Source organism: Cyanidioschyzon merolae, chromosome 9 (genome assembly GCF_000091205.1).
Source record: "Cyanidioschyzon merolae strain 10D DNA, chromosome 9, complete genome".
Classification (NCBI taxonomy): domain Eukaryota; phylum Rhodophyta; class Bangiophyceae; order Cyanidiales; family Cyanidiaceae; genus Cyanidioschyzon; species Cyanidioschyzon merolae.
The window spans coordinates 695,787-714,829 of NC_010135.1; the positions used below are offsets into that span (position 1 = coordinate 695,787).

At 55.7% G+C, this 19,043-nt stretch overlaps 7 protein-coding genes across 7 annotated transcripts, besides 2 other annotated features; 3 read left to right on the plus strand and 4 right to left on the minus strand.

Annotated features, from left to right (window-relative positions):
* Positions 1 to 36: 36 nt before the first annotated feature.
* On the minus strand, positions 37 to 1,050 carry CYME_CMI263C (probable endoplasmic reticulum retention protein Rer1; the record flags this gene model as incomplete). The annotated part of the gene is made up of 1 exon (XM_005536356.1): positions 37 to 1,050. The coding sequence occupies one exon, from the start codon at positions 1,048 to 1,050 to the stop codon at positions 37 to 39; it is 1,014 nt and encodes a 337-aa protein (XP_005536413.1).
* A 1,805-nt stretch (positions 1,051 to 2,855) lies between these two features.
* CYME_CMI264C (ATP-binding cassette, sub-family F, member 2) lies at positions 2,856 to 4,781 on the plus strand (the record flags this gene model as incomplete). The annotated part of the gene is made up of 1 exon (XM_005536357.1): positions 2,856 to 4,781. One exon carries the CDS (start codon positions 2,856 to 2,858, stop codon positions 4,779 to 4,781), a length of 1,926 nt encoding a protein of 641 aa, XP_005536414.1.
* Positions 4,782 to 6,369: 1,588 nt separating this feature from the next.
* On the minus strand, positions 6,370 to 6,693 carry CYME_CMI265C (hypothetical protein; the record flags this gene model as incomplete). Its single annotated transcript, XM_005536358.1, has 1 exon — positions 6,370 to 6,693. The coding sequence occupies one exon, from the start codon at positions 6,691 to 6,693 to the stop codon at positions 6,370 to 6,372; it is 324 nt and encodes a 107-aa protein (XP_005536415.1).
* Positions 6,694 to 6,921: 228 nt separating this feature from the next.
* Positions 6,922 to 9,183: a sequence feature (possible transcribed region).
* CYME_CMI266C (hypothetical protein) lies at positions 8,043 to 8,666 on the plus strand (the record flags this gene model as incomplete). Its single annotated transcript, XM_005536359.1, has 1 exon — positions 8,043 to 8,666. The coding sequence occupies one exon, from the start codon at positions 8,043 to 8,045 to the stop codon at positions 8,664 to 8,666; it is 624 nt and encodes a 207-aa protein (XP_005536416.1).
* Positions 9,184 to 9,630: 447 nt separating the features above from the next.
* Positions 9,631 to 10,938, plus strand: CYME_CMI267C (probable L-isoaspartate O-methyltransferase; the record flags this gene model as incomplete). Its single annotated transcript, XM_005536360.1, has 1 exon — positions 9,631 to 10,938. The coding sequence occupies one exon, from the start codon at positions 9,631 to 9,633 to the stop codon at positions 10,936 to 10,938; it is 1,308 nt and encodes a 435-aa protein (XP_005536417.1).
* Positions 10,939 to 12,320: 1,382 nt separating this feature from the next.
* On the minus strand, positions 12,321 to 13,625 carry CYME_CMI268C (hypothetical protein, conserved; the record flags this gene model as incomplete). Its single annotated transcript, XM_005536361.1, has 1 exon — positions 12,321 to 13,625. The coding sequence occupies one exon, from the start codon at positions 13,623 to 13,625 to the stop codon at positions 12,321 to 12,323; it is 1,305 nt and encodes a 434-aa protein (XP_005536418.1).
* Positions 13,462 to 15,687: a sequence feature (repetitive element).
* A 1,056-nt stretch (positions 15,688 to 16,743) lies between these two features.
* On the minus strand, positions 16,744 to 18,075 carry CYME_CMI270C (similar to carbonic anhydrase precursor; the record flags this gene model as incomplete). Its single annotated transcript, XM_005536362.1, has 1 exon — positions 16,744 to 18,075. One exon carries the CDS (start codon positions 18,073 to 18,075, stop codon positions 16,744 to 16,746), a length of 1,332 nt encoding a protein of 443 aa, XP_005536419.1.
* Positions 18,076 to 19,043: the final 968 nt, after the last annotated feature.

Consider the following 19,043-nt stretch of genomic DNA (forward strand, 5'->3'; position numbering starts at 1 on the left):
CGATGATTATCTCTCAAAAGCACGCCTTCAAGGCTTTTACTTATGAAGGGAAGGTGATGAAATCGGATTCGCAGAAGATCGTTCGCTGGTTACAGCACGTCCCCCGGTGCTGCGGCGACGAGTATGCGTTGCATCGTAACCCGTTAGGTAGCGCCAGAAAAGCTGCATGCCCTCCCAGATGCGCAAAAGACGGCTACCACGCCCGCCGTATCGTTGTTTGCCCCAGCTGAACGGGACATAACCATATAAACGCATGTGTTCAATCTGGCGCTTCATGGTAACCGAGAATAACACGAGGAAATACAGAACAAGCACAGGCCAGTATACTGGCACATCAAAAATTGGGACCAGCGTAGCAACGAACGACATCGCGACACTTTTCAGACTTTGCCACCAAAACTGGAACTCGGGAAGACGTCGCACAAAAGGACGATACTCAAGATTCGTCCCGTTCAAGGGATCAAGCTCTGCAAAGGCGCCAGTTGAACCACTCGTCCGACGTCGAATCGGGAGGGCGATGCGCTCATCCTCCTGAATTTCGTTCACGTCGCGTGGTTGCAAAAAGCCGAGCATCAGGTTAAGATTGTATATGGCAAGAGCGTAGGCAACAACGTAAAATCCTTGGGTCCAGTAGACACGCAAAGCAAAGAGCGCTCCAAGCGTCCAGAGTGCCAGCCAGCGAGCCGTGCGGTGCGGCACGGAAATGTCTAACCAGTGCTGGAGACGACGCCTCCAACGATACGAATACCGCAAACTGTAGGAACGCACAATACCCAGCAAGTTTGTGTTTTCGACAAAGTCTGCATCTGATGCTCGCATTGATGAAGAAGCAGGGCTACTCGAGGTCAAGTCAACGGGGGCCGCACTCGTTGCCATCGTCGAAACGCTCCGGCCGAACACCGGCCCCGCAGGCTGAGGTATTCCGGGGGCGGTGTGTTCTCCACTTTGAATATTTGTTCCAGGTCTGATGGTAGTCCAAGTGGTGCCACCACCATACGGCCGAAAAGCGTTGCCGGGTAAAGCACCTCGATCGGCAGGACCAGCGCTCATCGCAGATTCGCCAAAGGGTGTCCTCCGTGTTCCACGCCAAACTTGTGCAGCTTCTGCGCGGCTCTCTTTGTGCAGGAGACCGCTACAGTTGAGAACAGCTTCTCAGTTTCTTTACGAAGGGTCACGTGTCGTCTCTCGGTGCGGTAAAAACCGCTTCTGGTGACCGCTCAAGCCAGGGTGACGCCTGTTACCCCTAGCCACGCACTGGGAGCGCTCCGCCGTACCAGGGTGCGCGGTTGGGTTTTCTCGCTCGCAGCAACGTTATCGCCACTACCAGAAACGTCGAAACAAAGCGCCACTTGGCGAGCAAAGTAACGAGTGACACCTGTCGTCAGAGACGCTTTTTCGCGCCTCTGTTCACTCGTTGGGGACAATCGACAGCAACGGTACAGAGCAAGAAAGTTTCGCGTCGATGGAGGAATTTAATATCCACCCGCAGAAGCCTACCAGCGTTCTTTGCCCGGCCCGCTGTTATCGGTTTCAGCTTATCCTCATAAACTTTGAGCCTGAGGGGCAGCCCCACAAAAACTGACTCGCTTAAGCTCCGCGGGTGTCGTCTTCAGCACCCCATATCGTCATATACTGATGACCGCGTTAAAGCCTCGGTTCACGAACTCCATGCGTTTGTTGCCTCTGATGGAACTCTTCAGCGGAGGGATTGCTAGAACTCGTCCCCTCTGTGTCAATACATGCTCGTCATTGTCCCGCCGTGCAAACACCTTTTCTCGTTTATCTCCCCTGTTCTTCCTCCTCTCCTTCTTGGTCACTTGCTGTTCTTCGCTCGATAGTCGGCGAGAAGAGGATTTTTCGTTTTTTTTCCAGCACCCGGCAGTGACAGCTCTCCAGGATCCCCGGCATCCATGTCCATACCATTCCCTTGGATTTTATATTTCTTCTAATGAATGTACTTGGAACGTGTCTGCTATACACCGCGAACACGCATTTGTTTACATGCACCTGGGCTTGGAACCCAGTCGAGGTGAAATACTAGAACCAGATCGTTTTCCGTAGGTACGGCTCTTGTGCGAGCGTTCCTGCGTCGTCAGCTATATATAAGCGGTTGAAGCCAAGACCGGCATCCTATTTTTAGGTCACGCGTCTGATCCAGTCATCGAACGCCCGGGACGAGCCTGGCCCCCCGGCTGAGACACCTTGCTTGCTCACTGTGTCCGAAAATTCGATGCTGCTAGCTTCCCAACAACTCGGTGAGAAACGTCGACTGTAGCGGGCGCGCTGTGCTTCTACGCTACCGGCAATTGGGGTACAACCTACGACCATGGTGTTCACGGTTGGCACTCCAGGTGGAGCGCCTTCCACCGTCAACCAGCAAATAGGTCTCTTCTAATCCGTCTTGGTGCCAGCGCTTTCCTACAAGGCAACTTGGTATATCCCGCACATGGATTTGCACACGGATCGCCGCCTTCCAACAGCAAGATGTGTATACGTCTGGTACCTTGAAGTCTCAGCCTGTTTGAGGAACTAACATGTGCCGCAAGCCGCAGCCGATTTGCATCGAGAAAGATCGTCGGCTCTAACCGAGGATCCGAAAGTACGCAATGGACATCTGCACCAACTGCAGCATCGACCATACCGCATCATACATCCGAGTATCGCCATCAACCTTCAAAATCTTTCTCATCATAACCACCCCCAGCACCATTCAAACTTGCCTTTGGGGATTCATGCCAGTCCGCCCGACAGCATCCGCTGGGCGCCGTCGACGTTGCCGGGGCACGCACGTCCTCGCACCGCTGGCTCGACGCAAGTTCCATCCAACCAAAACGGGCGTTCCTATTGGTCTGCGTATGCCTTCGAAGAACAACTCGCGCAAGTTTCGGGTTAAGCAGGCCCAGAAAGAACAGAACCAGGTAAACGCAGTCAATGGAGGACCAGCGAGCGAACACCTGGTCAACGGGATCAACGCCTTGACCGTCGGCACTGGACCACCTGGGGACCGGCGATCTCTGTTACCGCCACCGCCCTCGGAACCCGGTGAGGACGGGTACTTCGTCGAGAGAACAGGTCCTGACGCTGCTACCAGACGATCAGCTTCCTTGGACATCTCCATAGAAGGAATCAATCTCATGGTTGGGCGACGAGAGTTGCTCGCCTCAGCCACCCTGAAACTCACCTACGGACGCAAGTACGGTCTGGTGGGGCGCAACGGCGAGGGTAAAACACAGCTGCTGTGTGCGCTGGCACATCGCCGACTCCCTGTGCCCTCACATATCCGCATCGCTCACGTCGAGCAAGAGGTTCAAGGCGACGACACAAAGGTGCTAGACGCAGTTTTGCAAAGCGATCGCGAGCGCGAGTACCTGCTTTACTGGGAGAAGCGGCTGCTACAAGACCAATCGGACTGGGCAGGCGAGGCCCTTATGGAAGTTTACGAGCGTCTAGATGAGCTGGATTCTGACGCAGCGGAGACTCGGGCATCCATGATCCTGCGGGGTCTCGGCTTCACCGCTGAGGCGCAGCAGCGACCCACGCGGGAGTTTTCCGGCGGCTGGCGCATGCGCATTCGACTAGCGATGGCGCTCTTCCAACAACCGGATCTGCTGCTCCTCGACGAGGCCAATAACCATCTCGACTCGGTATCTTTGCTTTGGCTCGCCTACTTTCTCCGGGCGTGGCCCCGGACAGTGCTCATGGTGTCGCACGATCGGTGGTTGCTGAATGAAGTCGCCCAGGATACGATTCTGCTCCATCGAAAACGCCTTGTATACTATGGTGGCAACTACGATTCTTATTTGAAGACTCGTGCAGAGCAGCAACGACACGCGTTAGCGGTGGCGAGTTCCCAACAGCGCCGTGCAGCGGAGCTCAAGAACTTCATCGCACGATTCGGGCATGGCCATAAGAAGATGGCCCGCCAGGCGCAGAGCCGCATGAAAATGCTACAGCGATTGGAATCCGAAATGATCGAGGTCGATGAGGACGACCCCTCGCTGCGGATTGAGTTCCCTGCGGCAGAGTATCTGCCGCCGCCGCCTTGCATCTCCGTCAACAACGTTGGTTTTCGATACAGTCCTGATGGTCCGATGCTCTATCGCGACCTCAATTTTGGGCTAGATTGCGACTCTCGGGTAGCGATTATCGGACCTAATGGGGCGGGAAAGTCGACGTTTCTGAAGCTTCTCGCTGGGGAAATTGTGCCGACCGAAGGCTGGATCTCGCGGCACCCGAAACTGCGTATCGCGACGTTTGCGCAGCACCACGTGGACTCCATGGAGGACCTCGAGCGCAGCGCGGTGGACCACATTCGGAGCTTGTGGCCAACCCTTGAGGTGGCCGAGTGCCGAGCGCTTCTCGGCCGTTTCGGTCTGAGTGGCTCGCTTGCCACCATGCCCATGAAGTTGCTTTCTGGGGGCCAGAAATCACGCGTGCAATTCGCGGTCATGGCGGCGATGCGCCCGTCTCTCATGCTGTTCGATGAGGTCACCAATCACTTGGACATGCAGACAATCGACAGCCTAGCGATTGCTCTGAACGCATTCCCAGGCGGTGTCGTGTTGGTAACGCACGACACCCGTTTTCTGAGTTTGGTTGCAAATGAGATCTGGGTCGTCCGACCGGGGAAGTCTCCTCAAGAATCGGGCACCGTAGAGGTCTGGAACGGAGACTACGACGACTATAAGGCGGCCATTGAGCGAGAACTGGAGGAAGCAGGTCTTCTAGCTGCAGCGAAGCAGGAGGCTGCAGCGCTTGCGCTCCAGCGCCTATCTTCATAGACAGTGCTTCGTGTGCAATGCCCGTTGCGTAGAGGGGTCAGGGATCCCAGATATCCGGATCCTGCAGAGTCCCGCGGTTGCGCGGTAACCGCTGGAACATTCTCCACAGAGATGCACTGTATCAGGGTATCCCGCGCACGCCGTCCATTGCGACATCCGAGTGCAATCGTGCACGCAGGCGCCTGGGGCTGGCGCCCTACGCCGCAGGTGCGTGCAGCAACTGCCGTCACGATAGCATGCGAGCGCCGTCACATGCGTGTCGAGTTACGATGCGTGCTGCTGCTGCTGCTGCTGCTGCTGCTGCAGTGCTTTCGTTGTTGTTGTTGTTGTTGTTGTTGGTGGTGGTGGTGCTGCTGCAGTGCTTTCATTGTTGTTGTTGTTGTTGGTATGATCGCCGTGGTGTCGCACGCCCTGTGTCGGAAAGCGTGCCGCTGATCATATCGCTACAATGTGCACCAGACGCATAGAGAGAAGCTTTAGGTGACGTGCTAGGGACTGGGGCTCGTGCTGCCCAGAGGCATCCGCTTCACAGCGTGTTGGTGATTTTGCACGACGGAAAGACGCTTTGATTCGTGAATACGCTGAAGAGACTCCTGTAAAGATATGTATCAACGGGAAATGCTTGCATGTTTTGGCCAAGATATTATAGCGTGTGGGCACTGTATCCTGAGCCTCATCGATTCGCGTTCCAGCGATGTCGCTCGCGCGATCGCCGCTGCGCCAGCGATATGACGACGACAAGTGCGAAACCGGTCTCGGCGTTGGCGCAGCGCGGCGCCATGCATGCTGCTCGCTTGACTCGTCTTCACGAGCAGCGGGTTGCCCCCTTATTTTATCAACCATATAAAGGTCTATCACTTTTCCCGAATAAAGTCTCATCGAGTGAGACGGCCATCCGTCGCTCCTGAAATACGCGTTCATGGTCCAGTGCGATATCCATCGTGTACTGTTCAGCGCGGAACGATTTTCCGTTGAAACGACCCTTGTTTTTTGTTCAGGCGGGCCTCTTCATCACCACTCGTATCAAGGGGATGGCAGCCTCACATCCGGTGGCTTTTTGGATGGTATTTCACGGAGAACGTACGAAGTGGAATGGAATGACGAGTAGAGAATCGCGCATATATATTCTCAAGAGTTCTGATTTGGGTGCACGACGCCGAGAGCAAGTATTACGAGAAGCGTGATGCATCCGATAGCTGAACGTAGAATAACTCCCTTGTAGAATTAGACAGATATTCCGCAAATTACCTACGACGACACCAAGTCCTCCAGCGACCCGTTTCCATTCAGCTGGATACATTCATTTTTTCAATTGCTGCGAGAAAAACAAACAAAAAAGGTAGGCGAGTACAGACCTTCCATAATGCACTGCTCTGAATGTAACGATGTGTGCAAGGCACCGCCCGATAATACGTTCTGCGGGTGCTCGCAGAGTCAGCGCATCGCGCCTTACACCGGCTGTGCACTGAGTCAGTACGTCCTGGGGGACCCAGGTGTGCAGCCACAACGGCATCACGCACCGAGAAAAACGCCTGGGTACACTGTCACGTGAATCATTCACGCAGGCCGCCATGCATTGACACACGTGTCACAGGAACGCCCCATGTTGCCAAAGCGGCACGCGAGTGCTTCGTTCCATGGAGCCTGCCAGCCATGTATGCACGCTGCAGCTCTTTGTTCGGATACCGCAAGTCACCTGAACACCCCCACAGACGTATGCACTGAGCACTGGGCGCAGCGCGTACGGCCCCAAATCCTGCTCCATATCGGCTGCACGGCACGCTGTTATGGTGCATACTGACCCCGCCGCCTCAAGCGCTGCAGCTGCGCGTCGTGTGCACCACACACCTACGAGCCGTGCGGTACCCGGTGCAAGGTACTGCACCCAGCACTCGATGCTGGACCTATGCATCCGGGTGCCGGCCAACGCCAGCGCCCGTGCGCGATGCGCCTCTGCCCTGAACAGGCGCCTCTCGGGAGACACACGCAGACACGCGGGATTCGACGCTCGCAGGAGGCGCGCCCGCGGGCCCTCTGAACCCGCCGCCCTGCATCGATCACGTCGCGATGCGCGCGTCGATTCAGCGTAATCGCATATGCCTCGACGTGACAGCGCTCGCGAGACTGCTGCTGCTGCTGCTGCTGCTGCTGCTGCTGCATCTCGGGATGGCGGCGGCGGCGGCGGCAGCGCTGCACACGCACCCAGCGCGTGCATTCAAGATGGGCGCAAGCGCGGGCGCCGCCGCTGCGCATGGCCCAACGACGCCCTCACTCGATCGGATAGAACGGATGGTGGAGTGCGCTCTCAGCTCCAGAGGACCGGCACCACAGCTCAGTATTTGAAGAGTGACGATCGTTGCGTTCCGTTCGGACGATTGCTGTCGTCGCTGGAATATTTTGCAAGGAATCGTCCGTGAAGGCGTATTCGGTCGAGGAGGGGTTTATCGGTGCTCACGTGTAGCGACGCTGGAGAGTCGGCACGCCAACGGACAGCGCAACGGCTAGCGTGAGCGTGCAGCACCGAGGCGTCGACGGTCTGCTGGGAGCAACTGATTGCTCTCAGCTTGGTTCGTACGTGAAGAGGTTTGATCGGTGATCGTGATTGTCGATTCCTATGCAGAGGGCACACTCTGTCCCTTCACAACTAACGCTTCTCTCTGTTCTACAGCGAGACGCAGCGGCAGCGGAAAACCTTCGTATTAGCAAGTCGACGCTTCTACATGTACAGAATCAACAGCAACGGCAGCGCCAAGCACTTCAATCTGGGTATGGTGGCGCTTACCGGAACGGGAGCCAGGCACCACCACCGGCTGCGTCATCGACGCTGGTGGCTGCACTTGAGGAGGCGGCTAACGGCGGCGACGACGCTACCGCCAGTGGGCGATCGGCAGTTCCTGGGCGGCGCTCAAGAACGGAGCGAGGCCTGAGCGCTGAACGAAACACCAACAAGCCGGTTGGCGCCGACGGACGCACCAGCCGACAGGTTCCAGAGCGGGCCGCAGGTACGCATGAGCCGGAAAGGCGAGCGAACTCGGGGGCAGGTGGTCGGCGAACGTCGCCCGCGGGCACCTCCGACGTCGAAGTGCAACGACAGGAGCGCTCGACGTGATACGCGAGGCATCTCTTGATGAAGAGCTTGAAGAGCTTGATGACCTGACTTTGCGGGAATACTGGAAGCGTCTCGACGCATGGGGTATAACGAGCACGAACTCGAGCGCAAACTCCTCTCCGCGCTCCAGTCCAGCCATCTCACCGATCGAAATGCAACTGGAAGGTGGTACCAACGACATGAATGGTCTTCGACAGGCCGCATCGTCGGAGTATCTCCAACGTCGCAGTTTACCACGCAAGGATGCGATGGATGTGTTGGCTGAACAGCTGCATGCCGAGCAAGTTCGGCGAGAGCGCGACGCCGAGCGACAGCGTCTGCTGGAGGCTGCGCGCTCGCATCATTCACGGACGTCGCTGCAACGCACCAACGAGAGCAGCAGCTCGAACGAGGGCTCTGCGTCCACACCGATGATGGGTCTGCCCTGGCCGGCAGACTCGAACCATTTACAAGGCCATGATCATGTCATGCAGCCACCGGAAATGTGGCGTGTGCAGGCGCACGGTTTTCTCGTCGGACACCAGATGCACACCAATGATCATGGCGGCTGGTGGGTCGAGCGCTGGGGCCAACGCCGGGTCAATGCGAGCGGGCCACTCACTGGCGATGAGCGAAACGACTACGTACGATTCGGGGACAAGTTCGGCATTGATCCGGACGGCTGCAGATGGTCGGAGTGGTGGCTTGAGTTACCAGAACGGCCGGGGGTTGCTCGTGGCTACAAATGGGGTCGCAAAACCAACGGCTCCGAGTGGAATGATCAGTGGGAGCGTTAACCAATGTCGCTCGTGTCGTCGTTTACGCGTGTACCTTCCATCATCTCTTTTTTGAGGCCGTGTATATTTTTCAATACAAGAAATAATGGGCTTAACTCGCATATCGTGCTTTTTTTGGGGCGCTCTCTACTTGAAAGAAGGGCGAATCGCAGGAAACTTTAAAAGCCGTTGCGACTGCACCAACAGCTCTATCGGTCCGCGAACAGCGCCACCCAAGGAACTTCGAACTGCCCGACTGGTTGCGCATACACTATCTTGCCGCAATCAGGCTCACTGCGCAGCGCTCCTTTAACCAGGTCACTGCGGATCCCGTGTGTCCGAGCTAGGGCGTCACGAACCAGGCCCGCACGGCGTCAATCACCAGCGGAGTCGCTCGCAGCACCAGAAAGTACGCTCCGAGGGTTAGCGCGTTCTGACGCATCGCCGCGTGAAGTTGTTCTTTTGTTGGTTGTGCACTTGGTAGAGTGGCGGGATCCATGACGTTCACGTGTTGGCGTGCAGAGCGCGTCCAGCGTCCAGAGACAGCGGGCCGGGTGGCGGCATGGCGTGCGGGTTGCACACGCTTCGCCTTCTGGATAGGTACATTTATGCATCTTTATGGATGATTACGGACGTACTGACTTGCTCGCCTGCACATCGCGTCCGCTTCATGCAGCTCCGTTGAATGGTACATCCCTATATATTTTGGAATATTTATGCCAAATCGGAATAAAATGAACAGTCTTCGGTTCGACTCGCTTCGAACCGGCACATGGCGAGCTCCACGAATGATTTGCTTCACGACCGCTATACACTGCGCTGGGTTCGAAACACGTCGCTTGCGCCCTGCGAGAAGCATCCGTAGCGCGGATACCGCCTCGCTTCGTGCCGCAAGAGACGCAACACGAGAGAGATATCATTGTCGCGCACTTTAACGCTCGCATGCGGCTTCTGTGTGCCCCACGGGTGTAGGGGAGCTGGCTGCATGCTAATCAGGTGGCTCTGGTGTTCGGCCTCGACTAGCGCCTTTTTGTCCGTGCAGCATCCGCACCTGTTTAAGCAGCGGTGGTTTCACGCCCAACAGCGAAGCTGGAGCCTTGTATCGCGCACGCGGCGCACGCTCTGCCTGGACTTGCGTTTGAGGAGGCTCTTGGAAGCGAACAGAACGCTTCGATTGGTCGGCTCTGTTCTCGGCGGGCTTGCGCTGGTGCTTCACACGGGTGCGCCCCCAGTGCTACGAGGAAGCGATCACCACGCAACTGGATCACTTGGCTTCGTTGTGAAACGGACTCGCAACATGGCTTGGCGTGCATCTGGGCACACGAACGCTGAACTTGTTCACAACCTGAAACGTTTGGGTCTTATTGAGTCGCCGGTGGTCGAAAAGGCTTTTCTGGCAGTCGACCGAAAATACTTTGTGCCAGTTGGGCGGCCAGCATCGGTCTCTTTATCAACGCCAAGCACCTCAGGGCAGCAGCAGCAGCAGCAGCAGCAGCAGCAGCACATGGAGCCATCTGCCTCTGCTACTGCGCAAGTTCGTGATGCGAGTGCACCGCAGCCGCCCGCAGCCAATGCGCCGTTGGGCGTGTTTCCTGGACGACAGCATGAGGAACGCGACGAATTTGCACAGAACGATCCGTATGAAGATAGCCCCCAGTATATTGGATACTACGCGACGATCTCGGCACCGCACATCCAGGCGATGTGCGCGGAGCTGCTGCGTTCACACATCGGTCGCCCCGGGGCGCGCGTATTGGATGTCGGCAGTGGGACCGGCTACCTGACGGCCATCTTTGCAAAATTAGGCGAGTTTACACTGCAGTTGTCGGACGCAACCGAGGATATTGCAGCACCGACGCCAGCGACAACGAGAGCGCTGCTTCCTCGCGTCTTCGGCATCGATCACGTTCGTCCGCTTGTGGAGGCATCACTGCAGAACATTCGGCTGAGCAATCCAGAGCTAATCGATGAGCAACGGGTTGCTTTCAAGGCCGATGATGGACGGCTAGGTTGGCCCGAATATGCTCCCTTTGATGCCATTCATGTTGGTGCAGCTGCGGACGTTGTGCCGCGAGCGCTGCTGGAGCAACTCAAGCCCGGAGGTCGAATGGTAATCCCCATTGGACCCGAGGGTGGCGATCAGAAACTCGTGGCGATTGATCGCGACGAAACAGATCCATCCAAGTACATTCAAAAAGATATAACGGGTGTTCGCTACGTTCCGTTATGCGATTTGGCGTATCAGTGGCAGGGCGCCCTTAATGCGGACACCGAAGAGGAAGAGAAACTGTGACGGGTCCTGGTGTTCGAGTTCGCGAACTGCAGTGAAGGCGCGTCATTTTACACGTGCTTTCGAAGGGATGCTTGGATTGCTTCCGGAGGTTTCCAGCAACGCTAGGGAAAGCAACTTGGCGACCCGCGAGCGCCTCTGAGCCACAATACCACATGGCACGCTTCGCTGGGTGCTTTCGAATGCCATTTTCCGGCATCGAGCATTTGGACACCGGACCATGACATCAGGGATGCTTGAATTGATGTTCAGGGATACGTGGAGCGACAGCGTGCGCATACATTGTTCAGGTTTCTGTGCGGCGTACTGCAGAGGTTTGTACATGGGCGATGCCCTTGGTTGCTCACACCGAAGAGATAGCGCTTAGGATACGGCGCTCGCTTTCAATGGTGCCGTTCATATCATCGGTGATGTTTCGTAGTGCCGCTGGCTTTGGACCTGTCATGCGAGCCTGCGTGCGTTCGTCTTCTCGTATGATCTTTAGAGAGAGGTAGCGCCAGTGACCGCAGTATTGCTATGCGAGCTTGCATCGTTGCTTTCGGTATCGCTGGTATTCTCTAAATACGCTGGCGATTGCAGATCGATTGTGCCAAGGAGATGATGCCGTGAACCTTGTGTTCATCCTGCGCTTTCGTTTTAGGGGCACCATCCGCTGCGTCCTCGCTGACGAAGCGGCCTCGTGTCCGTTCTGGTGACCGTACCGTCTTTAGGTCGCTGGGTCGCGGAAAGGATATCCCTGAACTGTGAAGGGTACTTCTGGGAAACATATATGTACAAAAAAGTTTTGATTTGTAAAACAAGTCACCCGTGCGCAACGCAGCGAAAATGTCTCGCGACGATAGGGGAAACGAATACCGTTGTGCAGACGCCTCCTATCCGGTTTTGACTGGACACCTCTTATCGGTTTCAGTTTTTCCTTGCAAACTTCGAGCCTCAGAGGCTGGCCCGCAAAACTTCGCTCGCTTCAGCTCCGCAGGGCTCGTCTTCAAGATCGGCACATCGCCTGATATTGATCGCAGCCTTAAAGCCTCGGTGTACGAGCTCCATGCGTTTATTGCCACTGGTTGCATACACCAATGCATGGAGTCCTCGAACTCGAACCCTGAGTGTCACTGCGGTCTCGTCATGGTCCCGTCGGGCACACACGGTTCCTCGCCTATCGCCCATCTTCTTCTTCACCACGTGCTCTCCTTCGCTCGACAGTCGGTGAGGAGCGGATTTTTCCGTTTCTTGTCGAACCTCTGGATGGCAGGCCCCTGGGATCCTCGACTTCCACGTCCATACCATTCCCTTGAATTTTTTACGTCTTCAAATGAACGCACTTGGAACGAGTCTGCTGTACACCGTGAACAAGCATTTGTTTACACGCACCTGGGCGCGGCACGTCATTGACATGAAAGACCAAAAGAGATTCGACGCTCACCAGAGCAGACCCCTGACGAACTCGGTGGGTCGTCGGCTTGCGCCCGCTGGGTCGAACGTTGACCAGTTAGCAAAGCAAGAGCCTGCTGCAGCTCCTTCACTGCGGTCTCGTCGTCGTCGAACTCTGCTGCGCTCAGCGCTGACCGCACATGTCGCCTAAAGGCGTGCCGCGTGCCCGCTGTGACCCCGTTCCCAGGCGAACCGAGCATATCATCTATGGATTCTCTGCGTTTCCTTTCCTGTGAGGTCTCATTCGGAGACTGCGCTGATAACGGCTGCAGCGAAGCCGGCGCCTGCCTCTCGCTGCCAGCCGCTCCGTCGAACGCTTCCTGGCTGCGGCTAGTGATGCACTGCTGGTGCGTCGACGTTGGAGGCGGGCTTTCATCGTCGTCCACAGACTGGGGCGAGGCATCAGATCCCTCCGGACTTACAACACCGGTACTGTTCTGTTTGCCAAGGCTCGAAGACGAGCCCTTGTCTGGCACCGGTGCAGTACGTACGCTTTGGGTGACTTCCACACACTCGACATTGTCTTGCGTTGACTCCCGAAGCGCTCTTCGAGTCATCACGCACTTGTATTGAGCATATCGAATCTGCTGGGAAAGCTGGTCCCAGAACTCAGCTGATACTGCTGCGCCAGTACCCCCAGTGCTTGTTTCCGAGTCCTCGCGCCCCCGGAACTGTTCCAGCGCTTGCAGGAAGATAGACGCGGCATAAAACTTCGCAGCTGTCTCTGGGGCGGGTTTTCGTGAGATGGACTCCTTCTCAGCTCTTTCAAATATTCGCGACGCAAAGCGGTGCAAGTACTCCAGCGGAGTATGCCGAAAAATCGACGACCACTCCCTAGAGGAGAGGATTCGTGCCTTCAATGCCTCCAGATCGTTCATTTCCTTTGAGAGAAAAGCAGCAATCCGCTTTTGTTCATTTGTATGGGTCAACTGCCGGCGAATGCCAAGGCCCTGCTCTACAGCATACAAACGAGTGAAGTACGAGACTACAGGTTCAATGTGGGCAACCTCGCGGCCCCGCGCAAAAAACGGGTACAGGCCCTGCAGCGCGTCAGGGACGTCTGCTATACCGTCGAGCTCGCTTTCCATGCTGCGACCACACTCCTGCAAACAAACGTCTTTCAAAACAAAAACGCTGTCGCCAGCGGTGTACCGTAGTGGCAGTGAACGCGCCCTAGACAAGGAGTCTCCAACTGACGTGCAGACGTCTCCCAGTTTTTTTCGACCGGCCACCTCATACAGGATACAACTTTTTCTCATATAGTTCAACTTTCAGAGGTTGTCCAATAAAGTCCCTTCTTGTGGACTCTGGAGGTCTCGTCTCCAACACCGCACATCTCCTGATATTGATAGCGGCGTTACAGTCTCGGTTCAAAAACTCCATACGTTTCTTGCCATTGATTGTACTTACGAATGGAAGTAGTCCCCGAACTTTCGCTCTCCTTTCCATTTGTTCATCTGTCAGCGCTCTATACTTTTTTATATCCTCAGGGCTCCTCTGGAACTTTTCCATCTCGATCCTCTGGAGTGCACAGCCCAGTTCGTGGTGTGTGATTACGATGTCCGGAACTCATCTATCGGTATGGTCACGAAACCGTCTGCGCACTCCTTGCACGTTCTTGTCAACGGTGCTGGTATGCTCTCTCTTTGGGTCACCCGCCGTCCTGCTCCATACGTTACCACGAGCCTCTGACTCTTGTCCTCCTTGAGGATGCTCAACTCATTGAAAAAGCTGGTCAACGCATGCTCCCTTCCCACAATACAAGCTCAAACACAGACGAGCTCACGGAAGTTTGGTGTACGCTTTCCACAGCGCCTCGTCATGCGCAGCTTGAGTGTCCATGACCTCTGGAAAATCTTGAAAATCCGCATGTCGGATCGTCACCTCGCTCATAGCTTCCCTGTGATCCTTCATTCCTGCATTCCATGTCTCAATTTTCTTCCCTGCATTCATGATTCCCGATTCTCGATAGTATCTCGCGCTCGAGAGCCTCAAAAGTCGCATATCTCTCTGACGTACTCTACCCTCAGTATCATCTTCCGCACGCTTGGGTACAGCGATGGTAATGATATTCGTGTTTCCGGGGTCCGCGCCGACGACAAAGTCGTTCTCCTGCACCTTGTTCGTCGTAGGACACGCCTTCTTGTTATCTTCGTGCTCCGCCGACGGCGATATCGAGGACGAAACAGGACGAGCTGCCTTCAACTGCCGATCGTGAACACACTAGGATACTCCATCGGTTTCGATGATGCCCGTGAATACCGTTTTCTTGCTCGTTTCGAGACGCTCGAAATCGAAGATATTCTTCCAGGGCTTCTCGTGGTTTTCACCGGTGAACCCTGTCTTCCTTACATCGAACCCCCGGACAGATCTCCTTCATGATGCCGTAGAGGACTCCGGCGTCGATCGTTCCAAAATCGAACTTGATGATGCATAATGGAACGACGTTGAAGCGCTTCCCCATTAGGGTCGCCCACCGCTTCAACGACTCTTCGTTTGCTTCCTCACCGTGCTCCATATCCGCCTCGGGATCGAGTTGTCGGTCCAGAAACACGAAATATCGCACGACGAGGCGATCGCATCTTTCCTTGATGTTTTTCAACTCTGATATCTTTTCTGCTGGATTCGGCATCCCCAGCACCGCACGGTGCTCTCCTATAACCGCACGGATGACAGAAGCTTCGTTCGTGCTCTCGTTCGACGCCTTCGCTCCGACGAATTCGATCTCATCTTCATTCTGACTATCGTTCGCGATGCCATTGATGCTGGCCTTTGTCGCTCTGCAAGACGGGCCCGCGTCCAGCGCAGACACGGCGCGTATCATGAAACGTTCGAGGTTCACGGTCATGCGGTTCTTCAGGTTCTCGTGGTGCTTCATTGCCCCGTATTCGTAAATATCCGCGTCACCCTTGTATCGAGTACCGTTGGAGCGGTATTTCGCGAAGTTTTCGTGGAGGGCATACATTCGCGCATTTCTCCTCGACGTTTCCCGCGTGCCAATCACCAGATGACGAATACAGGTCTTGTCGAAAAATTCTTCCGGAACCTCGACTGTTTTGGTGTCCATCACGTCGCGATACATATCTCTCGCGATATGCATCAGTGCTACAGCAGCGTTACAAACACGCATAGAGTGCGACTCGAAACGGGGTCTGATGGCCTCTTGGAGCTTTTCCGTGTACGGATCCCTGATGTGTTTATGAAGACAGGCTTTCACCAGCATCTCGTGATATTATCGTCTTTCTCGCATCCATCGACGTCGGGCCTCCCGCCGTAACTTCTCCTTCTTGTCTCGTTCCGCTTTGCTCGGCTCTGTTTTTCATTTTTCCCCGGCAGCCGGCAACACCAGGCCTCCAGGATCCTCCATTTCCATTACTTTCCATTTTTATGATAAGAATGCACTTTGAAAGCGTTTGCTATGAACCACGAAAAATCACTTGACCATAATACTGTAAGGGCTGAAACACGAATGAATCGCAAGACTATATTTTGCTATGACTTCAACGCAAATACACCTTTTTCCCGTAGAAAAACACGCTGCTGATCAGCATCGCGTTTCCTTTCAATGGCGGCATGCGCGTCGTTTCTCATGTCAACCAGATATGGTCATATGCTTGTGGACCGCGATGCGTAAAGGTGTCCAGTTTGTGCATTACAGGAAAAGTCAATAACCGCGTTCTGTTTTATGTTCATCGCTCTCGTGTGCAGCGCAGTTGCGTTGCCTGTTCTCCGTCAAACAATGCTGGGCAGTGGACCGAACGCTTTTGTGCCGTCGACTGGTAGAAAAGGTTCGGAACGAGCTCGAGCAGCGGTTCTGGCTATAGCGCTTCAACGGATAGCTCTGCAATGTCTGCATACGTTTCATCGAATGAGAGCACTGCCCCGCGGGACACGGCGCCGACGCTGGGTGGTGGTCTCTTCGCCGGCGTCCTGCCGAGTCCGAGTATGATGCCCAGCCCCAGCATGACAGCCAGCCTAGGTGCTGGCGTTGTTATGATGACAGCCGGGTGAACTAGCATATGTTTGTGAGCAGGATTGCGACTCGCTTGAGTATTCGAGGCAATGCTCGGTCAAAATGCTCGCATCACGGTTCCCGTACTCATATCGATCTCACGTTCTTTGACCGGGAAATGGTACGGTACTGGTGTCAGCGGGCGCAGGAAGACCCACTCGTAGATTTTTATGGCGGCTCCAGTGACGTTCCAATCTCTGGACAATGTCATCATCACTAGCACGCCCGTGGGGACTGTATCACGGCAAGAAAACATGGAATGAAGAGGGAGCTTCCATGCGGAATCTGCTGTAAATGCTTTCCAGGTTTTCTAGCATCATCATTCAGCAGCATTCGCGCCAGGCTGAAAACCCTGTCCTTTACGTTCAACTGCCCAGAGATTGCGTTGATACCCGCTGCGGTGTATAGTAGAGAACGGCGCGCTCGTTCCGCGGTTGCAACGGGCGCACGTTTGGTTGGCCCCGCTGCGCTGCCAGGATGCGGTCCACAATTCGCTGTGGCAACGAGTCACGATGGGTCAACACAATCCACTTGATGTTCTCGGAGCAAGGCGGGGTCGTCAGGCTGCCTCGGTAATAGAAGAAGCTGGGCCGTGCCTCAGGGTCCAGCTCCTCGGCGGCCAGCGCCACGCCTGACTCGATTTCTCCGGCTGGCGATCGTGATGCCAATGAACGTGCAGTGCTTTCTCGCAAGAGCGTATCCGCAAAATTGAATTCCACGAAGCGTGTGGTTCTCAGTCTACCGGGCCGAGATGGTGCCGTTTGGCTGGTCGCTGTGCTCGATGGTGGTAGCGACGAGTTCGATGCATCGGCGACCAGAGACTCAACGGGGATACTGGCACGCGTAGCGCCGGCGGCTGCTGAGGTGTAGGTCAGCGAGGTCTCGCCATTCGTTGCGCCTGCATCCTTCTGTGCCGGAGGCTGACCAGCTGGTGCTTCATCCAGCAGTGAGAGCAGCTCATCAAGCCAGCGTGGAACCGGTGTATCAGGCGCGCCTACTGCCGCTGCGTCCGCACCGCTTCCGTCGCTCGCTGGGTTCGCCTCGGGAACCGCACGCCAGATGCGACCAATCACGGCAACATCGTTCTCATCCGCCACGTTCCGAAACACGGCGTGCATTTCGAGGTCACCACGGAAACGTTCGATGACATGCTCGCTCTGAGGTGCGTGGAAGTGAATGTTCACCAGGCGGTACTGTTGCACTTGTGCGTCGCTGAGTTTGACTGGAGTCGGCGCCTCAGTTGCCGCGACCGATGTGCCATCGCCATCAGTCACCTTGGGGAGCTCTGGAGGGAGCTCTCGCAACGTCAAGGTCGCTGCTGGAAGCGGCGCTTCAAAGCCAGTGTCCTGTGGTAATTCACCGCCAACGGGCGGTGAAAGCGGAATATACTGCTCGAACGTCGCCGTCGGCGGGTGGATATCTAGTGGAGACGGCTCGAAGCGTTTCCACTGCGCAACTTGACTGGTTATGTCGAAGGGAGCGGCCGCAGTTGAGTATTCGAAACGCAACGCTTCTCGCTCCGAGAGCGCTATTGGCGACTGGAAACGTCCACAAGAGCACAGACGGTATGCATCAGCGAGACCACCCCACTTGGACGGCCCTCGCTCTGAACCGTAATCCCAGCAGAGGTTCTGGTTGGCTGCAGCAGCCTGCGGGCTCTGCACGTCAGGCACCTGCGCTTGCGTGTACGTTTGCATTGGACTAGCTCCGTCTTGGTTGCTCGGAGCGTTCACAGCACCTGCCGATTGTGCAGTGTCGCACTGTGCGTGCACGAGTTCAGGTTTGCCTAGAAGAAGCGCCGTGGAAAGCAGCACTACGGCCGCTCCTCGATCCCGCGAGAGCGCTATTCGCAATAGTCTCTCGGAGCCGCTTCCGAAATGAGTTGTCTCTATGCAATGAAAGACAACGGCATGCGGCGATGCGTGCACCGCGCGAGACGCTACGCCGATCGACGAAGGACACGTGTCCGACGCCGCATTGGCACATGCGTGTTCGAACCTGCGTACTGCACTTGAAATCCGGTGTCCTATATCGGAAACTCACGTAGAATGCTCTCTTGCGCTAGGCGCTATCGCTGGTGTCGACGCTCCTGCCCATCTCAGTACCGCCCTGAAGCACAGTCGGTGTTGTGGCAGGCTTGGATCCCGATCATGCTTCCAGAAGACGCGTAGCGTTCGCAGCGGCGTTCGCTTGTGTGGATGAGGTATGCATCTCTCCACTCAACAGGAGTTTCGTTAGGTTTATTGATCGTAACCAAACTAGGCACGGTATGGCTCCTGAACTCGTATATACGTTTTTTGTGATGCTTGTAATGCATGCCGCACGGACGCTGCAATGAGGAACTGATTTGAATTGTGCTTCTATCCGGCGTTATGCACTGTCGACAATGACATTGCTTATCGTTGGCATGCTGTCGTCGTGGTCAAAGTTATGATGGCCGCTACGTCCCCCGGATCCGGTGATCTTGCTAGAGGCATCGCGCATGCGGCGTCTAAATGTACCTTGACGTCTGAGCCTCGCATTTCGCCTGGCACGATCGAGGCACATGACAAAATCACATACTGTATTCTGCTCTACTCTATCCGTTTACTGCCAATGGCGTTACTTATATGTAGTGGTGGAATCGCCAAACCGTAAACTTTCACGTACCACCGCCCGTTCCATA